At 46.7% G+C, this 26016-nt stretch overlaps 1 protein-coding gene and 1 long non-coding RNA gene across 4 annotated transcripts in view; one reads left to right on the top strand and one right to left on the bottom strand.

The window, feature by feature from the left end:
• Window positions 1–5118, bottom strand: part of HOMER2 (homer scaffold protein 2) — a 101617-nt gene extending 96499 nt beyond the window's left edge. Inside the window, exon 1 of one of the 3 annotated variants that reach the window (XM_033189144.1) lies at window positions 4895–5118. In XM_033189144.1, the coding sequence (XP_033045035.1) occupies window positions 4895–5103 (209 nt within the window). In that variant the 5' untranslated portion in view covers window positions 5104–5118. The other 2 variants (XM_033189146.1, XM_033189145.1) reach the window with 2 other exon arrangements.
• On the top strand, window positions 5082–16537 carry LOC117070271. The gene is made up of 6 exons (XR_004431851.1): window positions 5082–5169; window positions 7058–7158; window positions 7281–7376; window positions 12915–13055; window positions 14315–14396; window positions 16457–16537. It is a non-coding gene; the product is annotated as an uncharacterized LOC117070271 (long non-coding RNA).
• The last annotated feature ends 9479 nt before the right edge of the window (window positions 16538–26016 follow it).

A 26016-nucleotide genomic window follows, 5' to 3' on the forward strand; every position in this document is an offset into this window, starting at 1 on the left:
GTGGTGAGCAATTATAGGAAACAAAGGTAGGGCTGGGGCCAAGCACTTTGGGAGGCTGAGGTGAGCAGATCACTTGAGGCCAAGAGTTCAAGACCAACCAGGCCAACATGGCAAAACCCCTTCTCTACTAAAAATACAAAAGAATTAGCTGGGTGTGGCCAGGCACGGTGGCTCACGCCTGTAATCCCAGCACTTTGGGAGGCTGAGGCGGGCAGATCACGAGGTCAGGAGATGGAGACCATCCTGGATAACACGGTGAAACCCTGTCTCTACTAAAAATACAAAAAATTAGCCGGTGTGGTGGCAGGCGCCTGTAGTCTGAGGCAGGACAATGGCGTGAACCCAGGAGGTGGAGCTTGCAATGAGTTGAGATCGTGCCACTGCACTCCAGCCTGGACGACAGAGTGAGATTCCGTCTCAAAAAAAAACAACAACAACAAAAGAATTAGCTGGTTGTGATGGCACACACCTATAATCCCAGCTACTCAGGAAGCTGAGGCATGAGAATCGCTTGAACCCAGGAGGCAGAGGTTGCAGTGAGCAGAGATCACACCACTGCACTCCATCCTGGGTGACACAGGGAGACGCTGTCTCAAAAAAAAAAAAAAAAGAAAAAGAAAAAGAAAAAAAATTGGGGCTGGGTTAAAGAGTTCTGGAGGTGAGTGCTCTAGACAGGATGGCAGGAAAGACCCTGAACGGGTGACCCTGAGGCCAAAGTCTGAAAGGAAAGAGGAAGATAAGAGAATTCCAGGCAGAGGAAACAGCAAGTACAAGGATCTCAGGTAGGGCAAGAAAAGGGAAGGAGATCTATGTTAGCAGAACACAGTGAGGGACATAGTAGCATGGCAGGGGGAGCTGGGCCAGCGCCTGGTCAGCGGGAGGTATTTAAAAAGAGGAATTACATGAGCTGATTTATGATTTTAAAAGCTGGTCACTTAGGCTCCTGTGTGAAAAATGGACTGCAGACAACCCAAAGTGGATACTGGGGGGCCTGTTAGGAAGGAGGTGATGGTGGCTAGAGTGGGAACTATGGCTATGGGGCGAGGTGAATGCACTCCAGATATATCCTGGAAGTAGAACACATAAGACAAACTGAGAGCCTGCATGTGAGAGGTGGGGAAGAGGACTCAAGGATGACTCTTGGCAAATGAGTGCGTGGTAGGGCCACTGACTGGGATGGGGAAGATGGAAGGAAGGTGAGAACTGGAAGGCATATCAAGAGCTCCATGTATGGACGAGAGTCAGAAGCTCCAAGAAAGATCTGAGCTACAAATTAAAGCATGGGTATCATGGGCATATAGATGGCATTTGAAGCCATGGGAGGGTGGGGAGGAGTTGGGGGTGGGACAGTATTACCTAGGAAGACAGTGTGGACAGAGAAAAGGAATCAGGACCAGTCCCTGGGCAACCCAATGATTAGGAGTAAGAAGAAAAGCAGGAAACAGTGGGGCCAGAGGAGCTGAGAGGGGTGTTGTTTTGAGGAGAGGGAGTGGTCATTTGTGAGGAATGCTGCTGAGAGAGACGTGAAGTGAGGTGAGGCAGATATCTGGCAGCCTCCTGGCCACCCAAGACTCTGTTCTGGTACAGAGGTGAGGCAGAAGCCAGACTGTAGAGTGTGGAGAGTGAACAAATGGCAGGAGAAAGTGAATGGAGCCAGTGGGTTTGGACGTATCTTTTGAGGTGTTTTCAGGTGAAGAAGAGCAAAGAAGTGAAACAGGAGAGGGACGTAGGAGGGAGGGAGAGCTCCTTTTTAAGATGAGAGAAACTAAAGCCATCCAATATGGTGCTGGCTACATGTGGCTATTTAAATTTAGATTAAGTTAAAAATTCAGGTCCTCAGTCTCAACAACCACATTTCAAGTGTCCAATAACCACATGTGCTGGTGGCTGCCATGCAGATACAGAACATTTCCAGCAGTGCAGAAAGTTCTGTTGGACAGATGTATGCTCCTATACTGATGGAAAAGACCCCAGAGAGAAAGCTGGTTAGGAAGGAGAGAAAGGCGGTTACAAAGGAGAGAAAAGATGGGAAGAGGAAGGGATGGAATGGACGCTACTCCAGAAGATGGGGCCTCTAGTAGGAAGAGATGAGGTACTGGCCATCCAGCACAGCAGGCAGGTAGAAGGTAGCAGCAGCTGCATACTAGACTAGGTGGTGGCAAAATGAAGACATTCCCTTGGTCAAAAGTGCCTATCTTGTCAATCGAAAGGGAAGCCAGGGGTGAGCAGAGGAAGGGGAGAGGTCTGGAAAGGGGAACAGGTATGAAATAGTTGCCTTAGGGAGTAGGAAAACAAACTCACTGGAGACCACACTTAACACAGAACACGTCACAGAAGAGAAGTGGGAAATGGTAGTGAACATTTGAAGGAGGAGAAGCATCTCAATTGGCGGGGGGGAGGTAAACTCAGATAGTTTGTTTTTTTCCCCCTTAAATTCTAGTCCTGTCTACACAGCAGAGCCATGATAAAGCTGTAGGATTCCAGCAAGGTTTCCTACTAGCTGCCCTTTCAAAAAGTTCTTCCCCCTCCATCCTACACAACTCTCAGAAAGGATGACATTGGTTCTATTTTCAGTTAAAACGGCTCCCTCCACTCTCCTGTCTGAACTGCTTCCCCAGCCCTTAGCTGCATCTCAATTTACGACCATGGTTTGTATCTTCACATAAATAATAGAAGACATGGATCTATTAAAAATGGCAGAGGTAGGTAGGAGTTACAAACCAGCCTTTACCTACAAGAAGTGAGTAATATATACATTTATTGGATGATGTTAAAATTACATGAAAGACATATTCTGTGTTTAAACAAAATCCCCAAGCATCTCCTCCCTGCTTCTCCACAAACAAAAATTATTTTTTCACATTTTAAGGTTTTATGAGTAAACATTTTCATTTCCACAGAACTATTTGATCTCAACCACAGAGTTTCAGTATTTGTTTTTGATCACACAAGTATGATGGATTGGTTTTGTGTTGGTCAGGCGGAGGGAGGGCCAGAGAGCGAGTTAAAATTACCGGATCCCTTTTATCTTCCATCCTGAGACCTTACACTTGCCAACTCCTTTTTCCCTGTACATTTTTTTAAAGTATGAAATCTGAGAACCTCAAAGGCTCCCACTGCTCAAAGATCAGCCTTTTCACAGTTCACTGAAGACTCACTGGAAATGTTACAGAAATATGGCCTGCCAGCTTGGGTGCCTCTGGGTAAAATCACCTACAGTTGCTGTTCATGTGAAATCTCCTCAATGTAAGCAAACTTCTTCAGCTCTCACTGCCCATCTCGCTTCCTCCTCTCTGTCACCCACCTCTGTCATGTCCAGTTCATGTTGGCCCACAGCCCTCAAACTTCCATTCCTCAAAATTCCTCTTGGCCTGCCTCTGATCCCCTCACACACTCTGCAGCTCCCATGGCTAAGGTTTACCGGGCAAAATGACTCCAGAAACTTACCTGGAGTATGGTGCAAGAAAGCCACAGACCCAGGGGGGCTAAGCCAGGGCAGCAGGATAATCTTGCTCCTTACACTTCACTCTTGCCTTCCAGGCCCCACCCATCCCAAACAGGAAAGCAAGATCTCTAGACCCTCGGAGCAGAAGCATTTGAGTCCTGCGAAGGGCTGCTGGAAGAATGCTGGGCTCAGCAGCAGGGAACAGAGAGATTTAGGAACTCTGGTTCACTTCCCCACCTCCATGCCCACATGTCAGGCAGTGGCCTTGCCACTGCCGACTAAGTGTCCCCCTGCTACACAAATGCTCATCAGCTACACAGCCTAGGGGAAGTCACTGAACTACTTTGGGCCTCAGTTTCCTCATCTGTAAAGTGGGCATAAGTGTCCCCTGAATACGTATGGCAAACCATCAAATAGGGTGAGCAGATGTGCCCAAATAGGGTGAGCAGATGTAAGGAGTTATTGTGCTATTAGCACAGTGGCTCCCAGACTCACAGAGCCCACTGCTTGGAGAGACGCCGAGGGGAAAGCTTAAATTACTTTATATACTCAGAAGCATTAGTCACTTCGACAGAGTATTTCAACTTCCCTCCTGAGCATCTACTCAGTTGTTTCAAAGACTGAAGCCTCACCTAGGTTCCTTATAGACTTGCATCATCTTCAGCATCTCAAAGCAGATCCAAAGTCCACTATTCCTACGCTGAAGGTTTATTATTATTTGATTATTTCTAGGAAAACTTCGATTTCGATTTTGCTTGTAATAAATCCAAACGTGGAGAACGACAAACTGCTTAGACTTACACAGGCCCTGGAGTTGATCGCTCCCAGGGGCGAAGAGACCGCGGAATGGCCGCGGCAGGAGGCCGGCCAGGGCACCGGTCCCCGTCAGGTGCCCCCGCGCCCGGGCTGTATGGAAGGGGAAGGGCCATGGGCTCCGCGCCCAGGCCAGGGTGCCCCTGCCGCGCGCGTGTCCGAGCGCCCCGGCGGAAGGCGCGGGTCAGGTGGCCCCAGGCTCCCGAGCGCCAAGTGTGCTCTCGCTCCGGCTTGGGGAGGCGGGGGCCGGCCCGCCCGGAGGCTCCGAGCCCGGGGACGCGAGCCGCGGCCCCGCAGTCCCTCCGGAGGGGCGCGCGGAGAGCGCGCGGCGCGGGCTCACTCACCCCATCTCCGGCGCTGCTTCGGCGGCCGCTCCGACGGGGCCTTTCGCGCTCCCTCTCCGCCCGCTAGAGAGCCGCTCCCCGCGCGGCACATGCGGCGGCCCGTGCGCGCCCGGCTCAGCCTAGGCGCCGCTTCATTCCGCGGGGCTGCGCGGCTGCCACTGCTGCCGCTGCCGCCGCCGCAGCCACCGCCACCGCCGTCAGGCGCGGGCGGGCGGGGGCTGGGCCGCCGCGGGCTGGGCGGCCGCGCTGGGGCGGTGCCCGCCCCGCCCTCCCGCCCGGCTCCTTACGTAACCTCGTGGCCCCCGGGCCGCGGCAGCGAGCCAAGAGGTGGGGGGCACAGCAGTGTGTGCGCCGTCCCCCGCGCCGCCGCGCAGTCGCCGCTTTTCTCCCTGGCCACCCAGTCCTCGGTGACGGCCCCGCGTTGGCGCGCCCCCGCGCCACGCCGACCCGGAGGCCTGGCGTAGTGCCACTAACATCCTGCCTGATGGACGAAAGTCTCATTCGCACCTGGTGGGGACTTTGGGGCTACCTTTACTTTGCAGATAAGGGAACCGAGGCCTGGGGAGGGTAAGTGATTTGCCCAAGGTCACACATTCAGATTAGAGTTCGTTCGGGTCTCCAGAGTCTGAGATGGGCATAGCTGTGCCCCTCCTTAAAGCCCACCTTCATCTTCCTGCCAGTTGCCCTGCCGAGTGGCCTTAAGGTAACCGCCACCGTGAAATTCCAGAAGCCAGTGTGGCAGAGAAGAGCCTACAGCCCGCGGCAGGTGCTCTGGGCTCTTTCCTGGATAAAAATGAGATGAGGGCTCCCACCTGAAGGGCCAGTTTTAAGGAGGCTTCCTCAAGCTTGGTTTTATCCTTAGAGCAAGGGGAATTAGGATGGCAAAAGTAGAACTTGAAGAAGAGCAGGCTCTCTTTGTCCCCTTTCTACCTATCAGGTCCTGAGTTTCTACCAAAGGCTGGCACTGGGACTAACCTAATCTTCATCCCCCCGGGCCTTCCACGGGATCATCATCTGCTGAGAACACACTGCCCACATAAGCCTGGCATCTCAGGACAGTAAAAAAGAGACAGGCCGGCCGGGCACGGTGGCTCAAGCCTGTAATCCCAGCACTTTGGGAGGCCGAGGCGGGCGGATCACGAGGTCAGGAGATCGAGACCATCCTGGCTAACACGGTGAAACCCCCGTCTCTACTAAAAATACAAAAAACTAGCCGGGCGAGGTAGCGGGCGCCTGTAGTCCCAGCTACTCGGGAGGCTGAGGCAGGAGAATGGCGTGAACCCGGGAGGCGGAGCTTGCAGTGAGCTGAGATCTGGCCACTGCACTCCAGCCAGGGCGACAGAGCAAGACTCCGTCTCAAAAAAAAAAAAAAATTAAAAAATTTAAAAAAAAAGAGACAGGCCGGGGGCGATGGCGCACGCCTGTAACCCCATCACTTTGGAAGACCTACGTGGGTGGATCATTTGCAGTCAGGAGTTCGCGACCAGCCTGGCCAACATGGTGAAACCCCCGCCTCTATTAAAAATACAAAAATTGGCCGGGCGCGGTGGCTCACGCCTGTAATCCCAGCACTTTGGGAGGCCAAGGCGGGCAAATCACGAGATCAGGAGATCGAGCCCATCCTGGCTAACACGGTGAAACCCCGTCTCTACTAAAAATACAAAAAAAAAAAAAAAATTAGCCAGGCGTGGTGACGGGTGCCTGTAGTCCCAGCTACTCGGGAGGCTGAGGCACAAGAATCGCGTGAACCCAGGAGGCAGAGGTTGCAGGGAGCCGAGATTATGCCACTGCACTCCAGCCTGGGTGACAGAGTGATATTTCATCTCAAAAAAAAAAGGAAAAAACAAGTCAAGGGACAAGCGGATGGAGCACAGGCACACTCTGCCTTCACCTCTCTTGGGACCACAGCTGTCACCTAACCTCCAACTCTCCTTACAGGGGCACCAGCCCCCTTCTCATCTGTGCTTCACACTGTGGTCAGTAATTTCTCAAGTACAAATCTGATCATGTTGCTCTGTAATATCCTTAAGTGGCTTTCTTCCCACCATTCTTGGGATGAAAACCCAGATAATGAACATGGTCCTACAAGGCCCTGCCCCTCCAGCCTCCACTGTCCTTTCTAGCCTTTCCTCCTCCCACTCTCTGCCTTGCTTCCTACACTCCAGCTAGCAGGCCATCCTTCCTGCTCTAGGGCCTTTGCACATGCTATTCTGTTTGGGAAGATTTTTCTCCTCTCCTGTCTCAGTAACCCCAACTGTCTTGCCTTGTTAATTCCTACTCATTCTTCAGACCTCAGTTAAAACTGTCACTTTCTTTGGAAGCTTTACCTAATACCCTGGGTGGGACATACTTTTTCTTCATTGCACTTGTTTGTATTATACAATTGGGAAATCACTCAGCTGCATCTGCAAACTCTTATGAAGCCGTATCTTTTTGCTCATCATTGTATCCCCAGTGCCTACAAGTGTGCCTGAAGATCCTCCACAAGTATGTGCTGAATGAATGAATAAGCATCAGACCATAGACCACAAAACTGGCCAGGGTCTATGAGCACAGGTGCATCTGTGTACAGCTTAGGCTGATGAACTCTTGATCCTAGAGGAAATTTATCTACCACAAGCTAAATTCCAAAGACCAGGGCTGAGCCAGGGTACTTGAAGGGAAGGTGTTTCTTGCAGGGTCAAGTCAGCAGGAGAATGAATAGCAGGCGCCACCCAGCTGGAGTAGGGGTACCAGAAGATAGAGCCCCAATGTGGAGGGGCCAAACGCTGAACGTGAGTTTCCTTTTGCTCCACTGATGGAAAGGGCACACCCCCATTACCTTGGCAAGATGCAACGAGGCAAACCCAGTGGGTGGTGAATCACTCTGTCCACTTCGTGTAGTCAGTGGCAATGCTGGAGGTGTGAGCCTACATGAGGTTAAATACTCCTGATTAAAGTGACTGTCACTGTGGGATAAAGGCTGTCACCCTGAGATGAGAGAAAAGAGTGGATCAGAAAAGATTTGGAAATGGATACCCCTCCTTTCTCCAACTTATGGCTGCCATCCATGTGGGGAGTAGCCTCCACTCCTCTCCTTCAACCCCACCAACTCCAGGCACAGGTCGGGTCCTGCTTCTTGGGAGCTTTTTCAGATCGTTCCAGTTCTCAGTCTAATTTTCTGGGGCAGTCCTTTCTGGCAGTATTTCATCATCAAGGAATCCTTCCTCGAGAGGGGCCACTTGATTTCCCTATCAGCGTCCCTCCATTGAAGCCAATATAGTCACCCTTTTTCTGTGGAAACTCCTATCTCCGTGGTCTCCATGGCTCAGTAGTGAAGGGAGATGATCGGTGAGGTCTGTCCTTTCAAGAAGCCCAAAGTGAAGGGGAGAGAGATTCTGTGCTGGCTGGAGGTTGAGGCAAGACTGAGGAGGGTCTTTGTAGGCCAAGGGACTTAAATATCCTTTTAGGCTGAGCAAGAGGAGCCAGTGAAGGGGGCTGGGGGTGTCAGTGGGGGGCAAGGTCAAAGATATGAGCAAGAGGGATGGTCCTGGAGAAAGCGGGAGAGGATGGATCCAGGCTCAGCGGGAGGAGTTAACCTTGGGGAAGGTAGAAGCTGTTGTCCCAGGGAAGGCGAGAGAGGTTGCAGGAACTCTTGCCTGGTGCACTGCTTTTTCCTAAAGGAAGCAAGGACACCTACTGAGCATGCATGAGAGGGAGGAGATGGGACAGAAGCCAAATTTGAAACAACACTGTTAGGAAAATACAAACTGGTATTTGGATAGATCTTTGGTTGGGAATGAGCAGGGCAGCAATGCCCGCAGAAGTCCAGCCCAGGAGGGCAGACCTTGACCAGCATAAGCTCAGGGACTCAGAATGTTTGCTATTCTGTGCAGACAGCAGAGGCTTCCAAAATCTGATTGCCAGGCAAGGGCAGTTGGTCTGAGGAACATTCTACAGTCTAACCCAGGCAGATCAGATAACTGTGGGTAGCTCATCAGAGAGTAGAGTATATCCACGCCTGGGGAGCTAAGGAAACAGGCAGCAGCTCCATGCGTACCCTTCCTCTTCTTTATTGCTCACAAATTCTCCTGAGCATCCTGAGCAGGGAAGCACTGTGTCTAATACGGTAACATTCCACAGCTCTGGGCTCTTGAGTCTCAAAAGCTAGCTCCCAGGCTCCCGGAGAAATGGCTGCTTCTAGGTCTGGGACGGGGAAAATACAAGATGAGCATCTTGTGGTACTGGAAAGTAAGGAAGTACTCAAAAAAACAAAAGGATGGGGCATGTGGAAGGGACACAGGAGCCAACTGGAAGAGCTCCCAATGGGCAAAACTGGAACAATTTGAGCAACAAAGTGAATCATGTTGTGTAAGATTATAGCCCAAAATATAAAATAAGTATACATGAATTCATACTGATATAAATTATTGAATAAGTAAATAAGTGGAGAAGAGACAATCTTTCTTATGGTAGATGCTCCCCCCTCCAGGAGGTAGAGTTTAATGCCACCACCACCATCACCCTGTCCCCACTTCCACTTGAGGGTGGGCTGGTCTTAGTGTCTTAGTGATTTGCTTTCAAAGAATATCATATGGAGGCCCAGTGCGGTGGGTCACGCCTGTAATCCCAGCACTTTGGGAGGCTGAGGCGAGTGGATCACCTGAGGTCAGGAGTTCGAGATCAGCCTGGCCAACATGGCGAAACCCTGTCTCTACTAAAAATACAAAAATTAGCTGGGCATGATGGCAGGTGCCTGTAGTTACTCAGGAGGCTGAGGTAGAAGAATTGTTTGAACCTGGGAGATGGAGGTTGCAGTGAGCCAAGATTGCACCACTGCACTCCAGCCTAGGGGATAGAGTGAGACTCTGTCTCCAAAAAAAGAATATAGTATGGAAGGGAAAAATAGGAACTTTACAGTGGAAAAACCTGGCAGATACTACCTTACAAGTAATGAAAATTAGCATCACCAGTGATGTCCCGTTGATATCATGTATCCCCCTACTAGGGTGTGATGAGAAGGGCACTTCACCTATGTGATATTTTTTCCCAAAACCCATAACTCCAGTTTAATCATGAGAAACACATCAGGCAAACCCAAATTGGAGATGTTCTGCAAAAGACCTGACCAATACTCCTCAAAACTGTTCAAGGTCATCAAAGCCAAGAAAAGACTAAGAAACCACTACAGACCAGAGGAGACTAAGGAGACATAACAACTAAATGTAGTGCAGGATCCTGGATCAGATCCCGGAACATAAAGAAGAAAAACGGGTGAAATCCAAATAATCTGGAGTTTAGTTAATAGTTACGTGCCAGCATTGGTTCCTTACTTATGACAAATGTGCCACGGAAATGTACGATGTTCATAGGGGAAGCTGGGTAGGGATATATGAGAACTCTCTGTATTACCTTGGCAACTTTTCTCTAAATCTAAAATTATTCCAAGATTAAGTTTGTAAAAAATAGGGCTGGGTGCGGTGGCTCACGCCTGTAATCCCAGCACTTTGGGAGGCCGAGGTGGGCGGATCAGGAGGTCAGGAGATCGAGACAATTCTGGCCAACATGGTGAAACCCTGTCTTGACTAAAAATACAAAAATTAGCCAGGTGTAGTGGTGCACACCTGTAGTCCCAGCTACTCAGGAGGCTGAGGCACAAGAATCACTTGAACCCAGGAGGTGGAGGTTGCAGTGAGCCAAGATCGTGACACTGCACTCCAGCCTGGTGAAAGAGCAAGGCTCTATCTCACAAAAAAAAAAAAAAAAAAAAAAAAGTTGTAAAAAATAAAATAATCAGCAATATCAGAAAAGTGAGCTTGTAGACCACTGAACAAGTCATTTATCAGGTAATACCTGAGGATTCTGAAGTGTTCGAATAACTTCAAAGGCAAGCCACTGAAATCAAAGTTTTTCATTTATTTTATTTTATTTTTGATCATTATTATTTTTTTGAGACAGAGTCTCACTCTGCTCATCCAGGCTAGAGTGCAGTGGCAGTGGCGTGATCTTGGCTTACTGCAACTCCCACTTCCCAGATTCAAGTGATTCTCTTGCCTCAGCCTCCCCAGTAGCTGCAGGTGCATGCCACCACACCCGGCTTTTTTTTTTTTTTTTTTTTTTGTATTTTTGGTAGAGACAGGGTTTCACCATGTTTTGATCTCCCGAACTCATGATCCACCCGCCTCGGCCTCCCAAAGTGCTGGGATTACAGGCATGAGCCACCACGCCCGGCCTGTATTTTTACTTTCAACAGCAAAATTAGGCTCACCATGTACACGCATAATGTTATTATTAGTGTGCTCAGATTTCTGGTATGGCTGGTCCAGGGACTTCAAACATTTCTTTTTTCTTCTAACAATAAAAGGTCAGTTCTTTCAACTGCATATGAAACAAATGTCTGATTAAAGCCATTAATTAAAGGGATAACTGTCGGGTATTATGCAGCTATTAGATTATATTTGTGAAGCTTGTAGAGTAATATAGAAACATATTTATTCTTTCAATAAATGTTGATTACCTGCTATGTATCTGGCACTGTGTTGGGCATTAGGGATAAAGTGCTCAGCAAAACAGACAAGTCCTTCTGTCATAGGACTGTAAGATTGTGTTAATGGTATTAATCAAATAAACACACAAATATATAAACTACTATCTGTGTGAATAGGAGACCTAATTTAGGTTGCGGAGGGTGGTCAGGAATGGCCTGAAGAGACATTTAAAAAGACGCTTGATGGCTGGGTGTGGTGGCTTATGCCTGTAGTCCCAGCACTTTGGGAGGCCAAGGCAGGCAGATCACTCGACGCCAGTTCAAGACCAGCCTGGCCAACATGGCAAAACCCCATCTCTACTAAAAATACAAAATCTAGTCAGGCATGGTGGTACACGCCTGTAATCCCAGCTACTTAGGAGGCTGAGGCAGGAGAATCACTTGAACCCAGGAGGCAGAGGTTGCAGTGAGCTGAGATCGCACCACTGCACTCCAGCCTGGGCGACAGAGCGAGACTCCATCTAAAAAAAAAAAAGAAAAGGCTTGAAGACAAAGAGGCATCAGTCAAGGGGAGCATGAGGGGAGGGTCCCAAGCAGAGGAAACTGAAAAGGCCCTGAGGTGGTAGAGAATCAGGCTGTTTTGAAGAGCTGGGAGAAGGCCAGTGTGGTTAGAGTACAGTGAGCTTAGCAAAGCATGGGTGAAGTATGCAGGGCCTTTTGGCTGGATTAAGGATTTGCAATTTATTCAAATGCAGTGAGAACCCACTGATGGGTTGGGGAATGCCATGATCTGGTTTATATTGTTAAAAGATCATTCACTCCTGGGAGAAGAGGGGATAAGAAGAGGACAAGAGTAAAACATGGAGACTGATTAAGAAGCTCTAGACAAAAGATAAGGGTGGAGATGAAGGGAAGTGGATTACAGATTATAGATGTTTTAGAGGTAGACTCAACAGGACTTGGTGGATGAGATGTGTATTAGGATATAAAGTTAAGTTTGTAAAATAATCCGAATTACAGCTGTGCTTATAATTATGTAAAATTAGAATATATGGACAAGGCCTGGAGTATAGAAAATGAAAAATTGTATTAGGATGGCAGAAGGAATATAGGGTAAAGGCATCAGTATTGGACTCAGACCTGCATTAAGTCCTGGCTGTACCACTGACTATCTGTGACCATGGGCAAGTTTTTAACTTCTCTGAGCCTCAGTGTTCTCAACTACAAAGTGGGGATATCTCTTTGGACTGTTAAGAAGAGTGAATGAGGCCAGGTGTGGTGGCACACACCTGTAATCCCAGCACTTTGGGAGGATAAGCTGGGTGGATCACCTGAGGTCAGGAGTTCAGGACCAGCCTGACCAACATGGAGAAACCCTGTCTCTACTGAAAATATAAAAATTAGCTGAGCATGAGGCACATGCCTATAATCTCAGCTACTCAGGAGGCTGAGGCAGGAGAATCACTTAAACCCAGGAGGCAGAGGTTGCAGTGAGCCAAGATATAGCATTACTGCACTCTAGCATGGGTAACAGAAGTAAGACTCCGTCTCAAAAAAAAAAAAAAGAAGAGTGAATGAGATCATATCTGTAAAGTGCTTAGCTCAGTCCCTAGTATAGTACATCTTAAATACATTACAGGTATTATTATTATTATTACTGGCTATAATGGTGGAACTAAGGTGACATTTTCATTTATTGTGTCTGAATTAATATGATAAAAATGGTTCTTATATAATCAACATTTTAAATTTTAGTAGAGTCATTTTCAGGATTCTGAAACTGCACCCACCATGGAAACAGCTTGTGTACTTCCTGCCAGGTAACACTTTGCCAATCTATATCCAGAGCCCTCCATAGATTCAGGACCCCTCTACCGGGCACTTAAGGATCAGAGAAGACTATTATAAGATGACACCAGATCAGTGTGGGACCACCAGCCCTAGCTCCTGCTGTTTCCAATCAGGCCAAGGGCCTGCCCTTAGGAAGGTGAGCTATAAACGATTTCCAACAGTCCCATCTGTCCTCTGCCTCTCCCATCCAGGGCTCTCCTAAGTCTATGTGTCCTGGATGCCTCCAGAGATTTTGATAGCATCTACCCATTTATTTATTTATTGAGACAGAGTCTCACACTGTTGCCCAGGCTGGAGTACAGTGGTACGAGCTCCACTCACTGCAACCTCTGCCTCCTGGGTTCAAGTGATTCTCCTGCCTCAACCTCCCAAGTAGCTGGGATTAGAGGCATGCGCCACCATGCCCAGCTAATTTTTTGTATTTTTAGTAGAGACAGGGTTTCACCATGTTGGTCAGGCTAGTCTTGAACTACTGACCTCGTGATCCATCTGCCTTGGCCGCCCAAAGTGCTGGGATTATAGGTGTGAGCCACCGTGCCCAGCCTACCCATTTATTTAATCTTAACTGAGCACCTATTTTGAGCCAGTCTGTGTCCTTAAACAGTAAGCTAAATATAATGTAACTGAGGTATGAATAAAGTACTTCCTGCAGAAGGCTTCAAAAAGGGGATGTGTGAGTTGGGTCCTCAAGGATGTACAGGAGGGAAGATCATTTCTATGTCCCGCAACGAGACCAGCACATGCTGAGGCACAGGGGCATTAAAGGCCATGACTTATACAGGAAATGACAAGAATGTCCATGTGGTTGGCTCAACAGTGTTATGGGAAGTGGCCAGGAACGAGAGGTAAGTTGGGACCACTCTGTGAAAGACCTCTAGGTCATGTTAGGAGTTTGGACTTGATTCTGAGGCCACAGGGATTTAGTGGAGGTTTTGAAGTAGGAGGGTGGCATGATCAGACTTGTGTCTTAGCTTCCCTGGCAGCAGATGGGAGAAGGTTGTGGAAAGGCAGGCTGGAAGCAGGAGAAGCTTGTCAGGAGGATCTTAGCAAGACTCCAAGATTGGGGAAGGACAGGAAGTGTCTTAATCAGCCCCCAGTGAGGTTGGGAGCCTGACTAGAGAGAAGAGCCAGGGACTCTGGCAATGCAAGGGCCTGGGAAGCTGTAGCTGCTGGGAACAGGGGTGGGGGGTCAGTCAACAAACAATCCAACAACCTTTTTGAGAGGACTTCGGACCTCACTGGCTGCCTCCCAGCAGAATTCAATTCCAAGAGGCAAAAATAGAAATGACCACATGAATAGCCCAGCCAGCTGCAAGTGCCCCCAGGGGCATTCTGATTATGCTGCCCCATGCTCTGAGCTGTCACACTCACTGTCACCTTTACCCCTATCAACAGGTGTCTCCTCCACTAGACTATGATCTTCAAGGACAGGGTCCCTCCCTGGGGTTTTCTTGTTCTGTTTGGGCTCCATCCTCAGGTAAGCTCTCTTCTGGACTCCCATCTCACATTCAAGTCTAGCAAATTCCCAAACAGGTCAAGCCAAAGTCTCCAAACTAAGCCTCACCGTGTCTGACTGCCCTGCCTTGGGGCACAGGCCGATTCCTGAGCCCATCACTGTGGCCAGAGAAATGGAATGTCCTGATTGGCTCATTCTGGGTCACATGTGGCCCTGGGCTGAGGTGTGGAGGCAGCTTCTGACAGAAGACATGAAGTGGGTGTAGGACTGGGGCAGACACCCAGAGGAAAATCAAGGTAAATAGATTCAGGGTGGTGGCCAAAACATAACACTGCCCACTGTTGGCATATAGTTATATTTGTTTACCATTGGCATGCACAGAGTTGCTGTTGGATAACAGGTAGTTGAAGGCAGAGCACAGTCATTGCAGGTTAAGCAATTCCTGGAGAAGAACTTGAAAGGGCTGGTCTGGAGAGTGGGCACAGTTCTGAGGATCCAAGGCATGGACAGTAGAAATATATGCATTAAACCAGTCATTCTCAACCTTGGCTGAACATTAAAATCACCTCTGGAGACTTGACAAAATACCAGTGCCAGGGCTCCACCTCCAGAAAGAATGATTTAATTGGTCTGGGTGGTCCCAGGCATCGGTAATCCTTTAAACTGATTATGATTCCAATGTGCAGCCAGGGTTGAGAACCACTGCCCAAGTCTTGGTGTTCGAAGAGAAGTAGGTATGATACCCAGAGCCCCAAGAGTTTAGGAACTGGTGGGAACAAAAAGGAGGACACCCAGCTCACTGGCTGGGCTCACATGAGATTTAGGATTCCGGTGAAGAACTAAGAAATCCAAAGAATTTGTAAGGCCAGGGAGGTGCAGTACCTCCTGTGAACACATAGCAGAAGGAATTAATTCTGAAGTTGGCTAACTTTCTCTGAGAGAGCCTGGAGTTCTAAGAACTATTTGCCTCCAATTGGCAGTGGTAGAACGAGAAGGTGCCTGTGTGTATATCTGGAAAGCTGGCATGGTTCAGGTTCAGACGGGTGAGGCTGGAATTGAGAGCCATGCCTCAGGTAGACTCAGCAACACTAGGGATGAGTTAAGAAAATGGTGGAGTCATACATAGCTGAGGCTTCTAACTGGAGACATTGGGTAGAGGGTGATACCTCTCAAGAGGGGGAGAAGTAGCAGCAGCAAGTCAGAGAAGTGAGATAATTGTGCAATTTTGGACATGCTGAGATGCAGGAATCTGAGGAACAAATAAGAGGAGATGTCCAGTGGGCAGTTAGATATTACAGGTACACAGCTTGGAAGGGAGACTTGGGAGCCGTCAGCAAGTCAGTATCTGAACCTGGGAAGTGTGTGTTGAACAGAGGTGGGGCTGAGGGAGACATTGAGGGAATCACCAGGGAGGAAAGTGAGGCTGTGAGGATGAAAGAGTGGCCGTTAGTATCCAAGGGGCCATTCTGTTCTAATATGGATCAATCCCCCGCATGATTTCGCTGAATCAAATATCAACTTTTTAAAAAACGAGATAACTCCTTGCCAGTATACTAAGAGCAAATAAAAACAAACAAACAAAAAGCAATTAATACGAAATAGAAACAAGTGAGTTTTCAATTCAAATGTAGCAAATATTTACTGAACGCCTACTATGCGCCAGCCTAGCCGCAGATGGTGTGGCTGGCATGGTTAGCTTATCAGGCACCTGGCCCCACTCCTATTCTCTTCTTCAGCCCCATCTGGGAGGCCTTGGTAGTTCTGGTTCCTAGAATATTTGCTTCAGCTGATCCACCAGTTGTTCTATGTGAGGTCTCCTACAAATCTGGGGTCCTCATAGTAAGGAACACCTTTGCGGGAAGCTGCACCTCAGCTGCCCAGCAGGCTTTAGGCTTTGTCTGTTCCACAAAGCCCTGGCCTGTGCTGGGCTCCACGTAAGACCTGGCTTCTGCTCCAAGGTCCACCTCCAGCTCTTTCCCAGCTCCTGTGTAGGGCAGAGATGCCTTATCTGGCTGTTGGCTCCAAATGAGCAGACCAGTGAGATGGCATTTCCAACATCTCTCCAACTGTTCACCCCGCAGGGTCTTCAGGAATTTCCTTTCTGTCACTTCCGAGTTACACTACCACAATAGTTTCCAGGAAGTCACTTGGAATCAAGACAATACTCTTCTACTCACACAAAGCAAGGGGCTGGTTAATCTCTCACAGTCCCCACTTACTAATATAGATTTCCTCTTTCACTATTTTCTTCGGGTTCCTCATCCCCTCATCTATCCAGCAAATGTTTCTCGTGCCCAGTTTGGGGGGTACTATGAGGGTTGCCTCTGTAACAGACCCCTCCTTTTAGAAATTTGCTTTCAACTATATATGACTTATTGTTCTCTTGGCACATGCCATCTCTCCATTTGCCTAATTTTCCAGTCTACTGATTCTTTACCTCCTTCAAAACCATCATGAAAGTTGAGTGTTCAATCTACTTTACTCAAGCATCCCTTTAAATTCCTGTGCTTCACTGGTTTATCACTTTGTAAAATGTCTTCCTCAGTTGGTTATTGGATATACTGTCTCCTAAAGAAGTTTTTTTTTTTTTTAATTGTGGTAAAATATACATAACAATAAAACTTACCATTTTAATCCTTTTTAAGTGTAGATTTAAGTGGCATTAAGTATATTCACATTATTGTGCAATCCTCACCACTATCCATCTCCCAAACTTTTCCATTATCCCAAACCCACACGTTTTTGTTTTTGTTTTTTGTTTTTTTTTGAGATGGAGTCAGCTAGCCTGGAGTGCAGTGGCGCAGTCTTGGCTCACTGCAACCTCTGCCTCCCTGGCTCAAGCAATTCTCCTGCCTCAGCCTCCCAAGTAGCTGGGACTACAGGTGCCTGCCACCAAGCCTGGCTAATTTTTGTGTTTTTAGTAGATATGGGGTTTTATTATGTTGGCCAGGCTGGTCTCAAACCCCTGACCTCAGGTGATCCACCCACCTCGGCCTCCCAAAGTGCTAGGATTACAGGTGTGAGCCACTGCACCCAGCCCACACAAACTTTTAAAAAATGTCCAGAGGCTGGGCGCTATGGCTCACGCCTGTAATTGCAACACCGTGGGAGGCTGAGACGGGCAGATCACCTGAAGTCAGGAGTTTGAGACCAGCCTAACCAACATGGCGAAATGCTGTCTTTACTAAAAATATGAAAATTAGCCAGGTTTGGTGGTGTGCGCCTACAATCCCAGCTACTCGGGAGGCTGAGGTAGGAGAATTGCTTGAACCCACGAGGTGGAGGTTCAAGCTGGATGTAATGGCGAGACTGCACCATTACACTCCAGCCTGGGCAAAGAGCGAGACTCTGTCTCAAAAAAAAAAAAAAAGTCCAGAAAGTGGGGACATGCTTAGTTCACTTTTTGTTCCTAATTCTGAACATAGTATATGCCTCATACTCTTGGCTAATTAAAGCAGATAAGAGGTTTAATATAAAAGGTAACACAGTGACACCAATATCAGTCCATCAAACTACTTCTAAACTACTTCTTATTAAAACAAGAGGGGTAAAGCTAACCAAGAGAAAAGGGAGAAAACATAAACTTATTCCAGCTGGGACCCAACATCAGGCTAGACTTGACCTTGGCCATAGGGGATAAGAGCCCAAAGCCCCTGAAGAAAATAAGAATGAGGCCTTGCCAGCTGGGCACGGTAGCTCACACCTATAATCCCAGCACTTTGGGAGGCTGAGGCAGGCAGATCACAACGTCAAGAGATTGAGACCATCCTGGCCAACATGGTGAAACCTTGTCTTCTTGTTGTTGTTGCCCAGGCTGGCATGTAGTGGTGCAATCAGAGCTCACTGCAGCCTTGAACTCCTGGGTTCAGGCAATCCTCCTGCCTCAGTCTCCCGAATAGCTGGGATTACAGGTGCATGCCACCAAACCTAGCTAATTTTTTTGTTTAAGTTTTTGTAGATATGGGATCTCCCTATGTTGCCCACAATGGTCTCAAACTCCTAGGCTCAAGTGATCCTCCTGCCTCAGCCCCTCAAAGTGCTGGGATTACAGGCATGAGCCACCACACTGGGCCTGCCATCTCTTCTGAAATGACATGGACCCCTGTGGAGTCCCCAGTCAGGCTAAAACATTAGCTGATAGGAAACAAAAGCACTAGGAGGAACAGACTGAGCCCATTACTACTGAGTAACAGCCCTGGAGCGACTAGAAAGAACAGTGTTTCCCCAAACTTGCCTCATCATATGAATCACACAGGCATCCATTAAACATTCCAATTCAGTACTTCTGGGATGGGGTATGGGAACATCCATGTTTAATAAGCACCTGGAGTGATTCTTATGAAAGGCAAATTTGGGAAAGAATGAACTGGAGTATTCCATTAGCAAAGAGGGGCTGACCTAGCTGCCTGGAGCTGTGAAGGTAAAGGCTTCCAGCCAGTCTTACCATGGGATCCTGGGAGCTCCTCAGACCACTGGCTGCTTTTACCAACTCTCAAAAATCCTATGGGCCTGCTGCTTCTGCACATTTGGCCTTTCCTCCTCCAACATCCTCCATGCAGGGCCTCTTACTTCCACTTCTGCTGCCAAAAGCCTTGGATGATCCCAAGTTCTGGCAGCTCCATCCCCTGGCTGCTTCCCTACAACTGAGCATTGACAAAGAGATGTAGTCCTAATTTAGAACTAAAGAACCAGGTATTCTTTGGCCAGTTATTACTTAGGAAATCACTACCGATAGCTGGTGACATTATAGTCTACCTTTAGATCCAGCTGGGTCACTTTATGGAAATAACTTGGGCAGTTTATATCTACTAAATCTGAGGTCAGTGTTTACAGAGGAAGACACTGGACACCAACTATAATTGTCAGAGCTGAAATTTCAGCTCGGGGCTCTCCTGATACAAGCTTGCCGAATGCAGCCTGGGAGGTTCATTCACATTCAGGCTGCTCCAGCGGGTCTCCCTGCTTACATATGGCACAATTGTACCATCACCATTCCCTTCCTAAAACTCCTCCAGGTCAGAAAGGGTTACGATAAAACAGGCTGATGAATGCCATTTGGCTAGAGATTCAGATGTTTTAATTAAGCAACTGCTTATTTCTTACAGGTCAAGCTGGACCTGTAATTAATTTAGCCAGTTAGGCTTTGTTTTAATTAAAACACAATTTCTGCCGGGCATGGTGGCTCACGCCTGTAATCCCAGCACTTTGGGAGTCCGAGGTGGGTGGATCACCTGAGGTCAGGAGTTCGAGACCAGCCTGGCCAACATGGTAAAACCCCGTGTCTACTAAAAATATAAACATTAACCGGGCGCAGTGGTTTGCATCTGTAATCCCAGCCACTCTGGAGGCTGAGGCAGGAGAATTGCTTGAACCTGGGAGGCAGAGGTTGCAGTGGGCCGAGACCACATCACTGCACTCCAGCCTGGGTGACAAAGTGAGACTCCATCTCAAACAAAACAAAACAAAACAAAACACAATTTCTGAAACAATCCCTGTTTATCTTCACTTCAGAAAGTTTACAGAAAGCAGTGTTTCCTTGGGAAGTCAAGAAGTGTTATGCAGCAGGAAAAGGTTCCGTCCTCCATAGGTCTGGGAAATACTATGCTAAGCAAAGTGAAATAAGTTTCTTTATTCTTTGTTTTTAGGACCTTTAATATGTCAATGTAGACTTAAAAAATTCCAATAAATGAATACAATGTACTATATTTTCTTTCTTTCTTTCTTCCTTTTTTTTTGAGACAGGATCTCACTGCGTTGTCCAGGCTGGAGTGCAGTGGTACCATCCTAGCTCACTGCAGTCTCGAACTCCTGGGCTCAAGGGATCCTCCTGCCTCAGCTTCTCTATTAATTGGGACTACAAGCACACACCACTATACCCACTAACCTTTGTATTTTTTGTAGAGACGAGGTCCCACTATGTTGCCCAGGCTCGTCTCTAACTCCTGGCCTCAACTGATCCCCCCGTCTCAGCCTCCCAAAGTGCTGATATTACAGGCATGAGCCACTGTGCCCAGCCTATATTTTCTAAATTAGATGAATTTATTCACAATTAATCCTTAGGTAGTTTTCCAGAGAACATTTTAGGAAATGCTGAAATAAAAGATACTGTTACCCAGAGCCAATTTGACCTAATAGAAATAAGCAGTTGCTACTTTGTCTGATCTCAGGTGAATATCTCCTACCTCTGAGGTATTATTCTCTATAACCATAAAAATCACTTCTTGGGGTTAAGGGGTAGAGCATAGTGGTTAAGTAAGAAGGTTGTCTGGATTTGTATTTGGCCTTCCATACTTATTAATCTCAGATGTGTTACCTAACTTCTCTGTACCTCAAGTTCCCTAGCTGTAAAATGGGCAATATTGGTACCTCCTCTCAAAGGCTGTGGTGAGAATTAAAGGCACACATTGGGCTATTATCAAGCAGCAGAGTGCATTGGCTCCTGAAGAGAAGTGGGTCCTCAAAGCCCATTTTTTTTTATTTTCCAGCAGATAAAAGAGGGGTCATGGGGCCAGGCGTGGTGGCATAGGCCTGTAATCCCAGCACTTTGGGAGGCCGAGATGGGAGGATCACTTGAGCCCTGGAGTTCAAGGCCAACCTGGGCAATATGGCAAAACCCATCATTACAAAAAATACAAAAATTAGCCAGGCATGGTGGTGTGCACCTGTAGTCCCTGCTACTGTGGGTGAGGAGGTTAAGGCAGGAGTATGGCTTGAGCCCAGGAGGTCGAGGCTGTGGTGAGCCAAGATTGCACCACGGCACTCCAGCCTGGGTGACAGAGTGAGACCCTGTACCCCAAAAAAGAGGGGTCACTTTAGAGGATATAACAAAGTTGGCATTGGGAGTATGGTAGAATTGAGGAGTGAATGGAAGGAGTAAGCATAAGCTGAAGGGGGCCATTATGCTGGAGCTCCAAGTACCTGGGAGGAAAAGTGGAGGTACAGGTGAGAGTAACAGGCCCAGGGTGAAGGGGAAAGTTCACTAAAACATGGAGAAAGAGGAAAATAAAAGAATCCAGTCAACCTTGTAACAGATTATATAAAAATACATGCCTATGTGGGTCAGTAAGTATATTATAAAAACAGAATAAAAGGAGGGGGAAAAGAAAACAGCCAAACTTCACAATTTCTTTAAGACAGCCTTAGCTGTAGCCTATGACTCCAGTGCACACCCTGTTGCTCCCTGACTCTTAAGGAGGTTGACAACGTAGGATACTAGTTTGGACAGTGTGCAAAAGTGAATTTTACTAGGAGTCTCCAGCAGAGAAAGGAGCCACCCAGAATTGCATAAAACAAAAGCGGGGAAATGTTAAGATACTAATAGCCAAGAGGTAGAATAGAGAGGTTCCTCCTGGTGACTTGCAGGGCTAACCTGGGACCTCTTGGATTAGGATTTCAGTGGTCTTACTGGCATTTCATGACTGACATCTACTGCCACACAGCAGTGTGGGTTACAGTGGGCAAAGATGTTTCTCAGAAACTCTTCAGAAAACGTGTGAGTGTGAATGAAACTAATAGCATCTTGTCCACCTTCAGTCATCTTCAGATAAGAAACTTTAACTTCCTCAAGATTTCATGATGGCTGAGAATGAACTTACTAGGTCAGTTCTGAGAAAAGTAGTTTGGTCTCTTTAAAACCACAATGCAACAAGTCAACTCTAAAAAGGATGTTTGTGGCTGGATATGGTGGCTCACACCTGTAATCCCAAGTACTTTAGGAAGCCAAGCCGGGAGGATTGCTTGAGTTCAACAACAGCCTGAAGAACATAGTGAGACCCTGTCTCTATAAAAAGAAAAATTAGCTGGGTATGGTGGCACACATCTGTGGTCCCAGCTACTTGGGAGGGAGGCGGGAGGATCAATTGAGCCCAGGAGTTAGTTCAAGGCTGCAGTGAGCTACGACTGCCCCACTGCACTCCAGCCTGGGTGACAGAGGAAGACCTGTCTCAATATATAACTAAATAATAAAAATAAAAAGGATATTTGTGAGATGTTCAAATATGTGAAAATTGAACACGATTCTTTGATTATATTAAGGAATAATTTTGTAGGTATGATAATGTAAGTTTTAAAAAAAGAGCTCTTAGCTTTGAGAGATACATGCTGAAATACCTACAGTTTGCTACAAAACAATCCAGTGGGTGTGGAGAAGTGGGTCAGGGTATAAATGGAGTTAGTTTGGCCACGAGTTGCTAATTGTTGAAGGTAGGTGGTAGGTATGTGATGGTTTATTATGCTGTTCTACTTTTGCATATGTTTGGAATTTTCCACTAAAAACTCCACAAAGCAGGCCAGGCACAGTGGCTCACGCCTGTAATCCCAGCACTTTGGGAGGCTGAGGTGGGTGGATCATGAGGTCAGGAGTTCGAGACCAGCCTGGCCAACATGGTGAAACCCCCACCCCTACTACTAAAAATACAAAAATTAGCTGGGCGTTGTGGTGGGCATCTGTAGTCTGTTACTTGGGAGGCTGAGGCAGGAGAATCACTTGCACCTGGAAAGTGGGGGTTGCAGTGAGCTGAGATCGCACCACTGCACTCCAGCCTGGGTGACAGAGCAAGACTCTGTCTCAAAAAAAAAAAAAGTCCACAAAGCAGAGATATATCTATGCCTGTGCAGTGGCATAGGCAGGCCATCTCATATATATGTGTAAATATAATAGGTATTTTATTCATGTATTCACTCATTCAAAAATATGTAACACATTGTGACAAAATTCACATAACATAAAATTCACCATTTTAATCATTTTTTAATTTTTTATTCCTTTTTTGTAGAGGTAGAGTCTCACTATGTTGCCCAGTCTGGTCTCAAACTCCTGGGCTCAAGTGATCCTCCCATCTCAGCTTTCCAAAGTGCTGGGATTACAGGCATGAGCCACCATGGCCAGCCATTTTTAACCAAAGTGGAATTTAGTACTTTCACAATGTTATGCAACTATCACCACGACTATACAGTTCCAAAATATTTTATCACCCCACAAGGAAACCTCAAACCCAGTTAGTCAGTCAGTCCTCATTCGTCCCCTAGCCCTTGGCTACCACTAATTTGCTTTCTGTCTCTATGGATTTGCCTATTCTGGATATTTCAAATAAATTAACACATTTCTTTAAATTTAAATTTTATTTTTATAACTAAAACATTCACAGGTTTAAAGTTCAAAAGGGTCTGCAGTGAAAAGTCTCCCTCTCACCCCTCTTCCCCAGCAACACGGTTCCCTATCCAGAGGCATCTTTCCAGAAATTAAAAATTCCTCTTTCTTTACCCAGATGGTAGTATTCTATACACACTGTTCTGCAGTTGGCCTTACTTCACTTATCTCAGGGATCACCTTGTAACAGAACAAAAAGAGCTTTCCTTTTACAGATGCATAGTATTCCACCATTTCAGACTGTGTTTCACACAGTTAAGTGCTTTGGGGCTACAGAAATTAACAAAATATGGTCCTTTTCCTAGGCAGCTTAAAGTCTAAAAAGTACTTTGAGAGGGAGTGTGGAGACAAACTATAGGTTTCAGCTTCAAGGCTGATCATAATCTCAGCTCACTTCACAGCCAGACTATCTGGAAGGAAAAAAAGAGATCTAAAGTAAAGTGGTCTGAGAAATATTGGGGGATTGGCTAGCAGATGTTGGCAAAGGTGACAGCAAACTGCTGCCTCTCTTCCACCTTATTCTCTAAGACAGTTGATCACATCATTTATGTCCTCTAATGTTTTTTCTGATTAGAAAAGAAAGGGATTCTCATTGAGGAAATTTAGAAAGTGGAGGGACAAGCAGAAGAATTATCCATAGTTGTTTGTAAGCATGTTCAATAGCTGCTTAAAACTGCACTACACTGACACACCATAACTTAATAGCTCACTGTAGGAAAACAGCATACTGCAGGGCAAGAGTCACACCATCTTGAGGAGAAACTGCCATGATGTTTGATCTCCACACACAAAGGTATTCTGCCGTAAGGTCTTGAAACAATGCTGTACATAGATAAACCCTCATAAAGATGCTTACCTAACCTCCCCAGTGGTCATGAATCTTGGAAGAAAGTCTGAAGACATGACCAGCTGCACGTCTTTACCCTAAAAGCTTGCTATTTACAAAGGATACTTTCTGGAGGGCGGATGCGGGGATCCACCATTCTCATGGCTGCCTAGACATCACTTCTGTTCATAAGTCCCTATTAAATGTTTCCTTCTGAGAAGCTGGGTTTGTCAGCCTCTTTCTTCGGCCTCTAAGCTCCCTTAGCCTTTGTGGGTAGGTTCGCATACACCTACTGACCGAGGAACACTCCTCATTCACTTCCACATTTTAGAGATCCAGGAACTAAAGCTACAATAAATGTTTATTTAAGGAGATGAAGAGACATCTAAGTGCATACAGTAAATGAGACAGGTAGGACATGGAGCCAGACATTTTATTTGAAAATTATCTTTATGAAATTGAAACCATAGTAATAAATAAACTTAGGGAAGATGCAGGGACAGAAAGAGAACAGTAACTGAAAGTTAACACTTCAGAGATTCCAACAATTATTGGATAGTAAAAATAAAAATAAAAAACTCTATGAATGAAATAGAGGAAGAGTCACTTAAATAGAACCTTTGTATTCTCAGCAACTACAGAAGATGCCTGCCAAACACATGCAATAAATGTTTGTTTAACTGAAATGAACACAACAGCTGGATGAAGAGAGACCTAGAATATCTAATGGGGTGAGAGAAGATTATCATGTGAAAAATAACTCATGCCTAAACACTGTGAGGATTGTACATGGTAAGTCAGGGGCAAAGGCTCCATCCAGCTTATAGGTGGTAGCTGAAGTCATAGGAATAGATACACATAGGAATAGATGCACACGCAGAGTATGCAGAATGAGAAGAGGTCAAGGGGAGGGTCCTGGGCACACTGACCTCAGAGAGAACAGGGTCACGACTGCTAAGAATTTTGAGCAAGACCTCCTCAACCTGACCAGAAACTCTTCTTGACTGAGGCAGGGGGAGGACAGAGCTGTCAGCAGGGCTTGGGGACTATTAGGAGTTATCTAGATCAGCAGATGATTTGAGAGGGCCCAAGAGAAGAGGAGGTCTATGTTTTGGGGCCTGAGAGAGGTCTCTTATCACCAGTGATTTTGTCACCAGGGCTCTGACAAATGGACAGGACACTTCCTTCCAAACAATGTAATTTTCCCTGAAAATGGACCTAATAACGTGCCTCACATTACCATCAAAGCTAAATTAGACTCCACTGACTCATAATTGTATTTTTATCTTTGGTTTTGATCCTTTCTTCCCATACAACTCAGTAAATGACAGCACTGCTCTTCTTCTACTGAATAATCTATTTCAAGGATTGGCAGTGGAGACTCTGTAGTTGTGTGTGCTATTACTACCTGTGCCATAGTAGAATCCTGTATAGTATTCATGTCAAATGTAAAGGAAAAGAGAACATACAAAATAAAGTAGATTGATATCTTGCTAGGTAAATCCTCTGAGATAAAATTTCTTTATAATGGAGTCAGCTGTGTAAGACAAAACATGGCCTCTTCTTGCCATGCTGTGTTTTGCATGGATCTTGTGGCTAAGAAAGAGCCTTTGACTACAATAATATGTGGGTAAAAATATCTCAGCTCCTGTTTGACTAAAAATGGC

This window comes from Trachypithecus francoisi, unplaced genomic scaffold (assembly GCF_009764315.1).
Source record: "Trachypithecus francoisi isolate TF-2019V2 unplaced genomic scaffold, Tfra_2.0 Lachesis_group3, whole genome shotgun sequence".
In the NCBI taxonomy this organism is placed as follows: Eukaryota; Metazoa; Chordata; class Mammalia; order Primates; family Cercopithecidae; genus Trachypithecus; species Trachypithecus francoisi.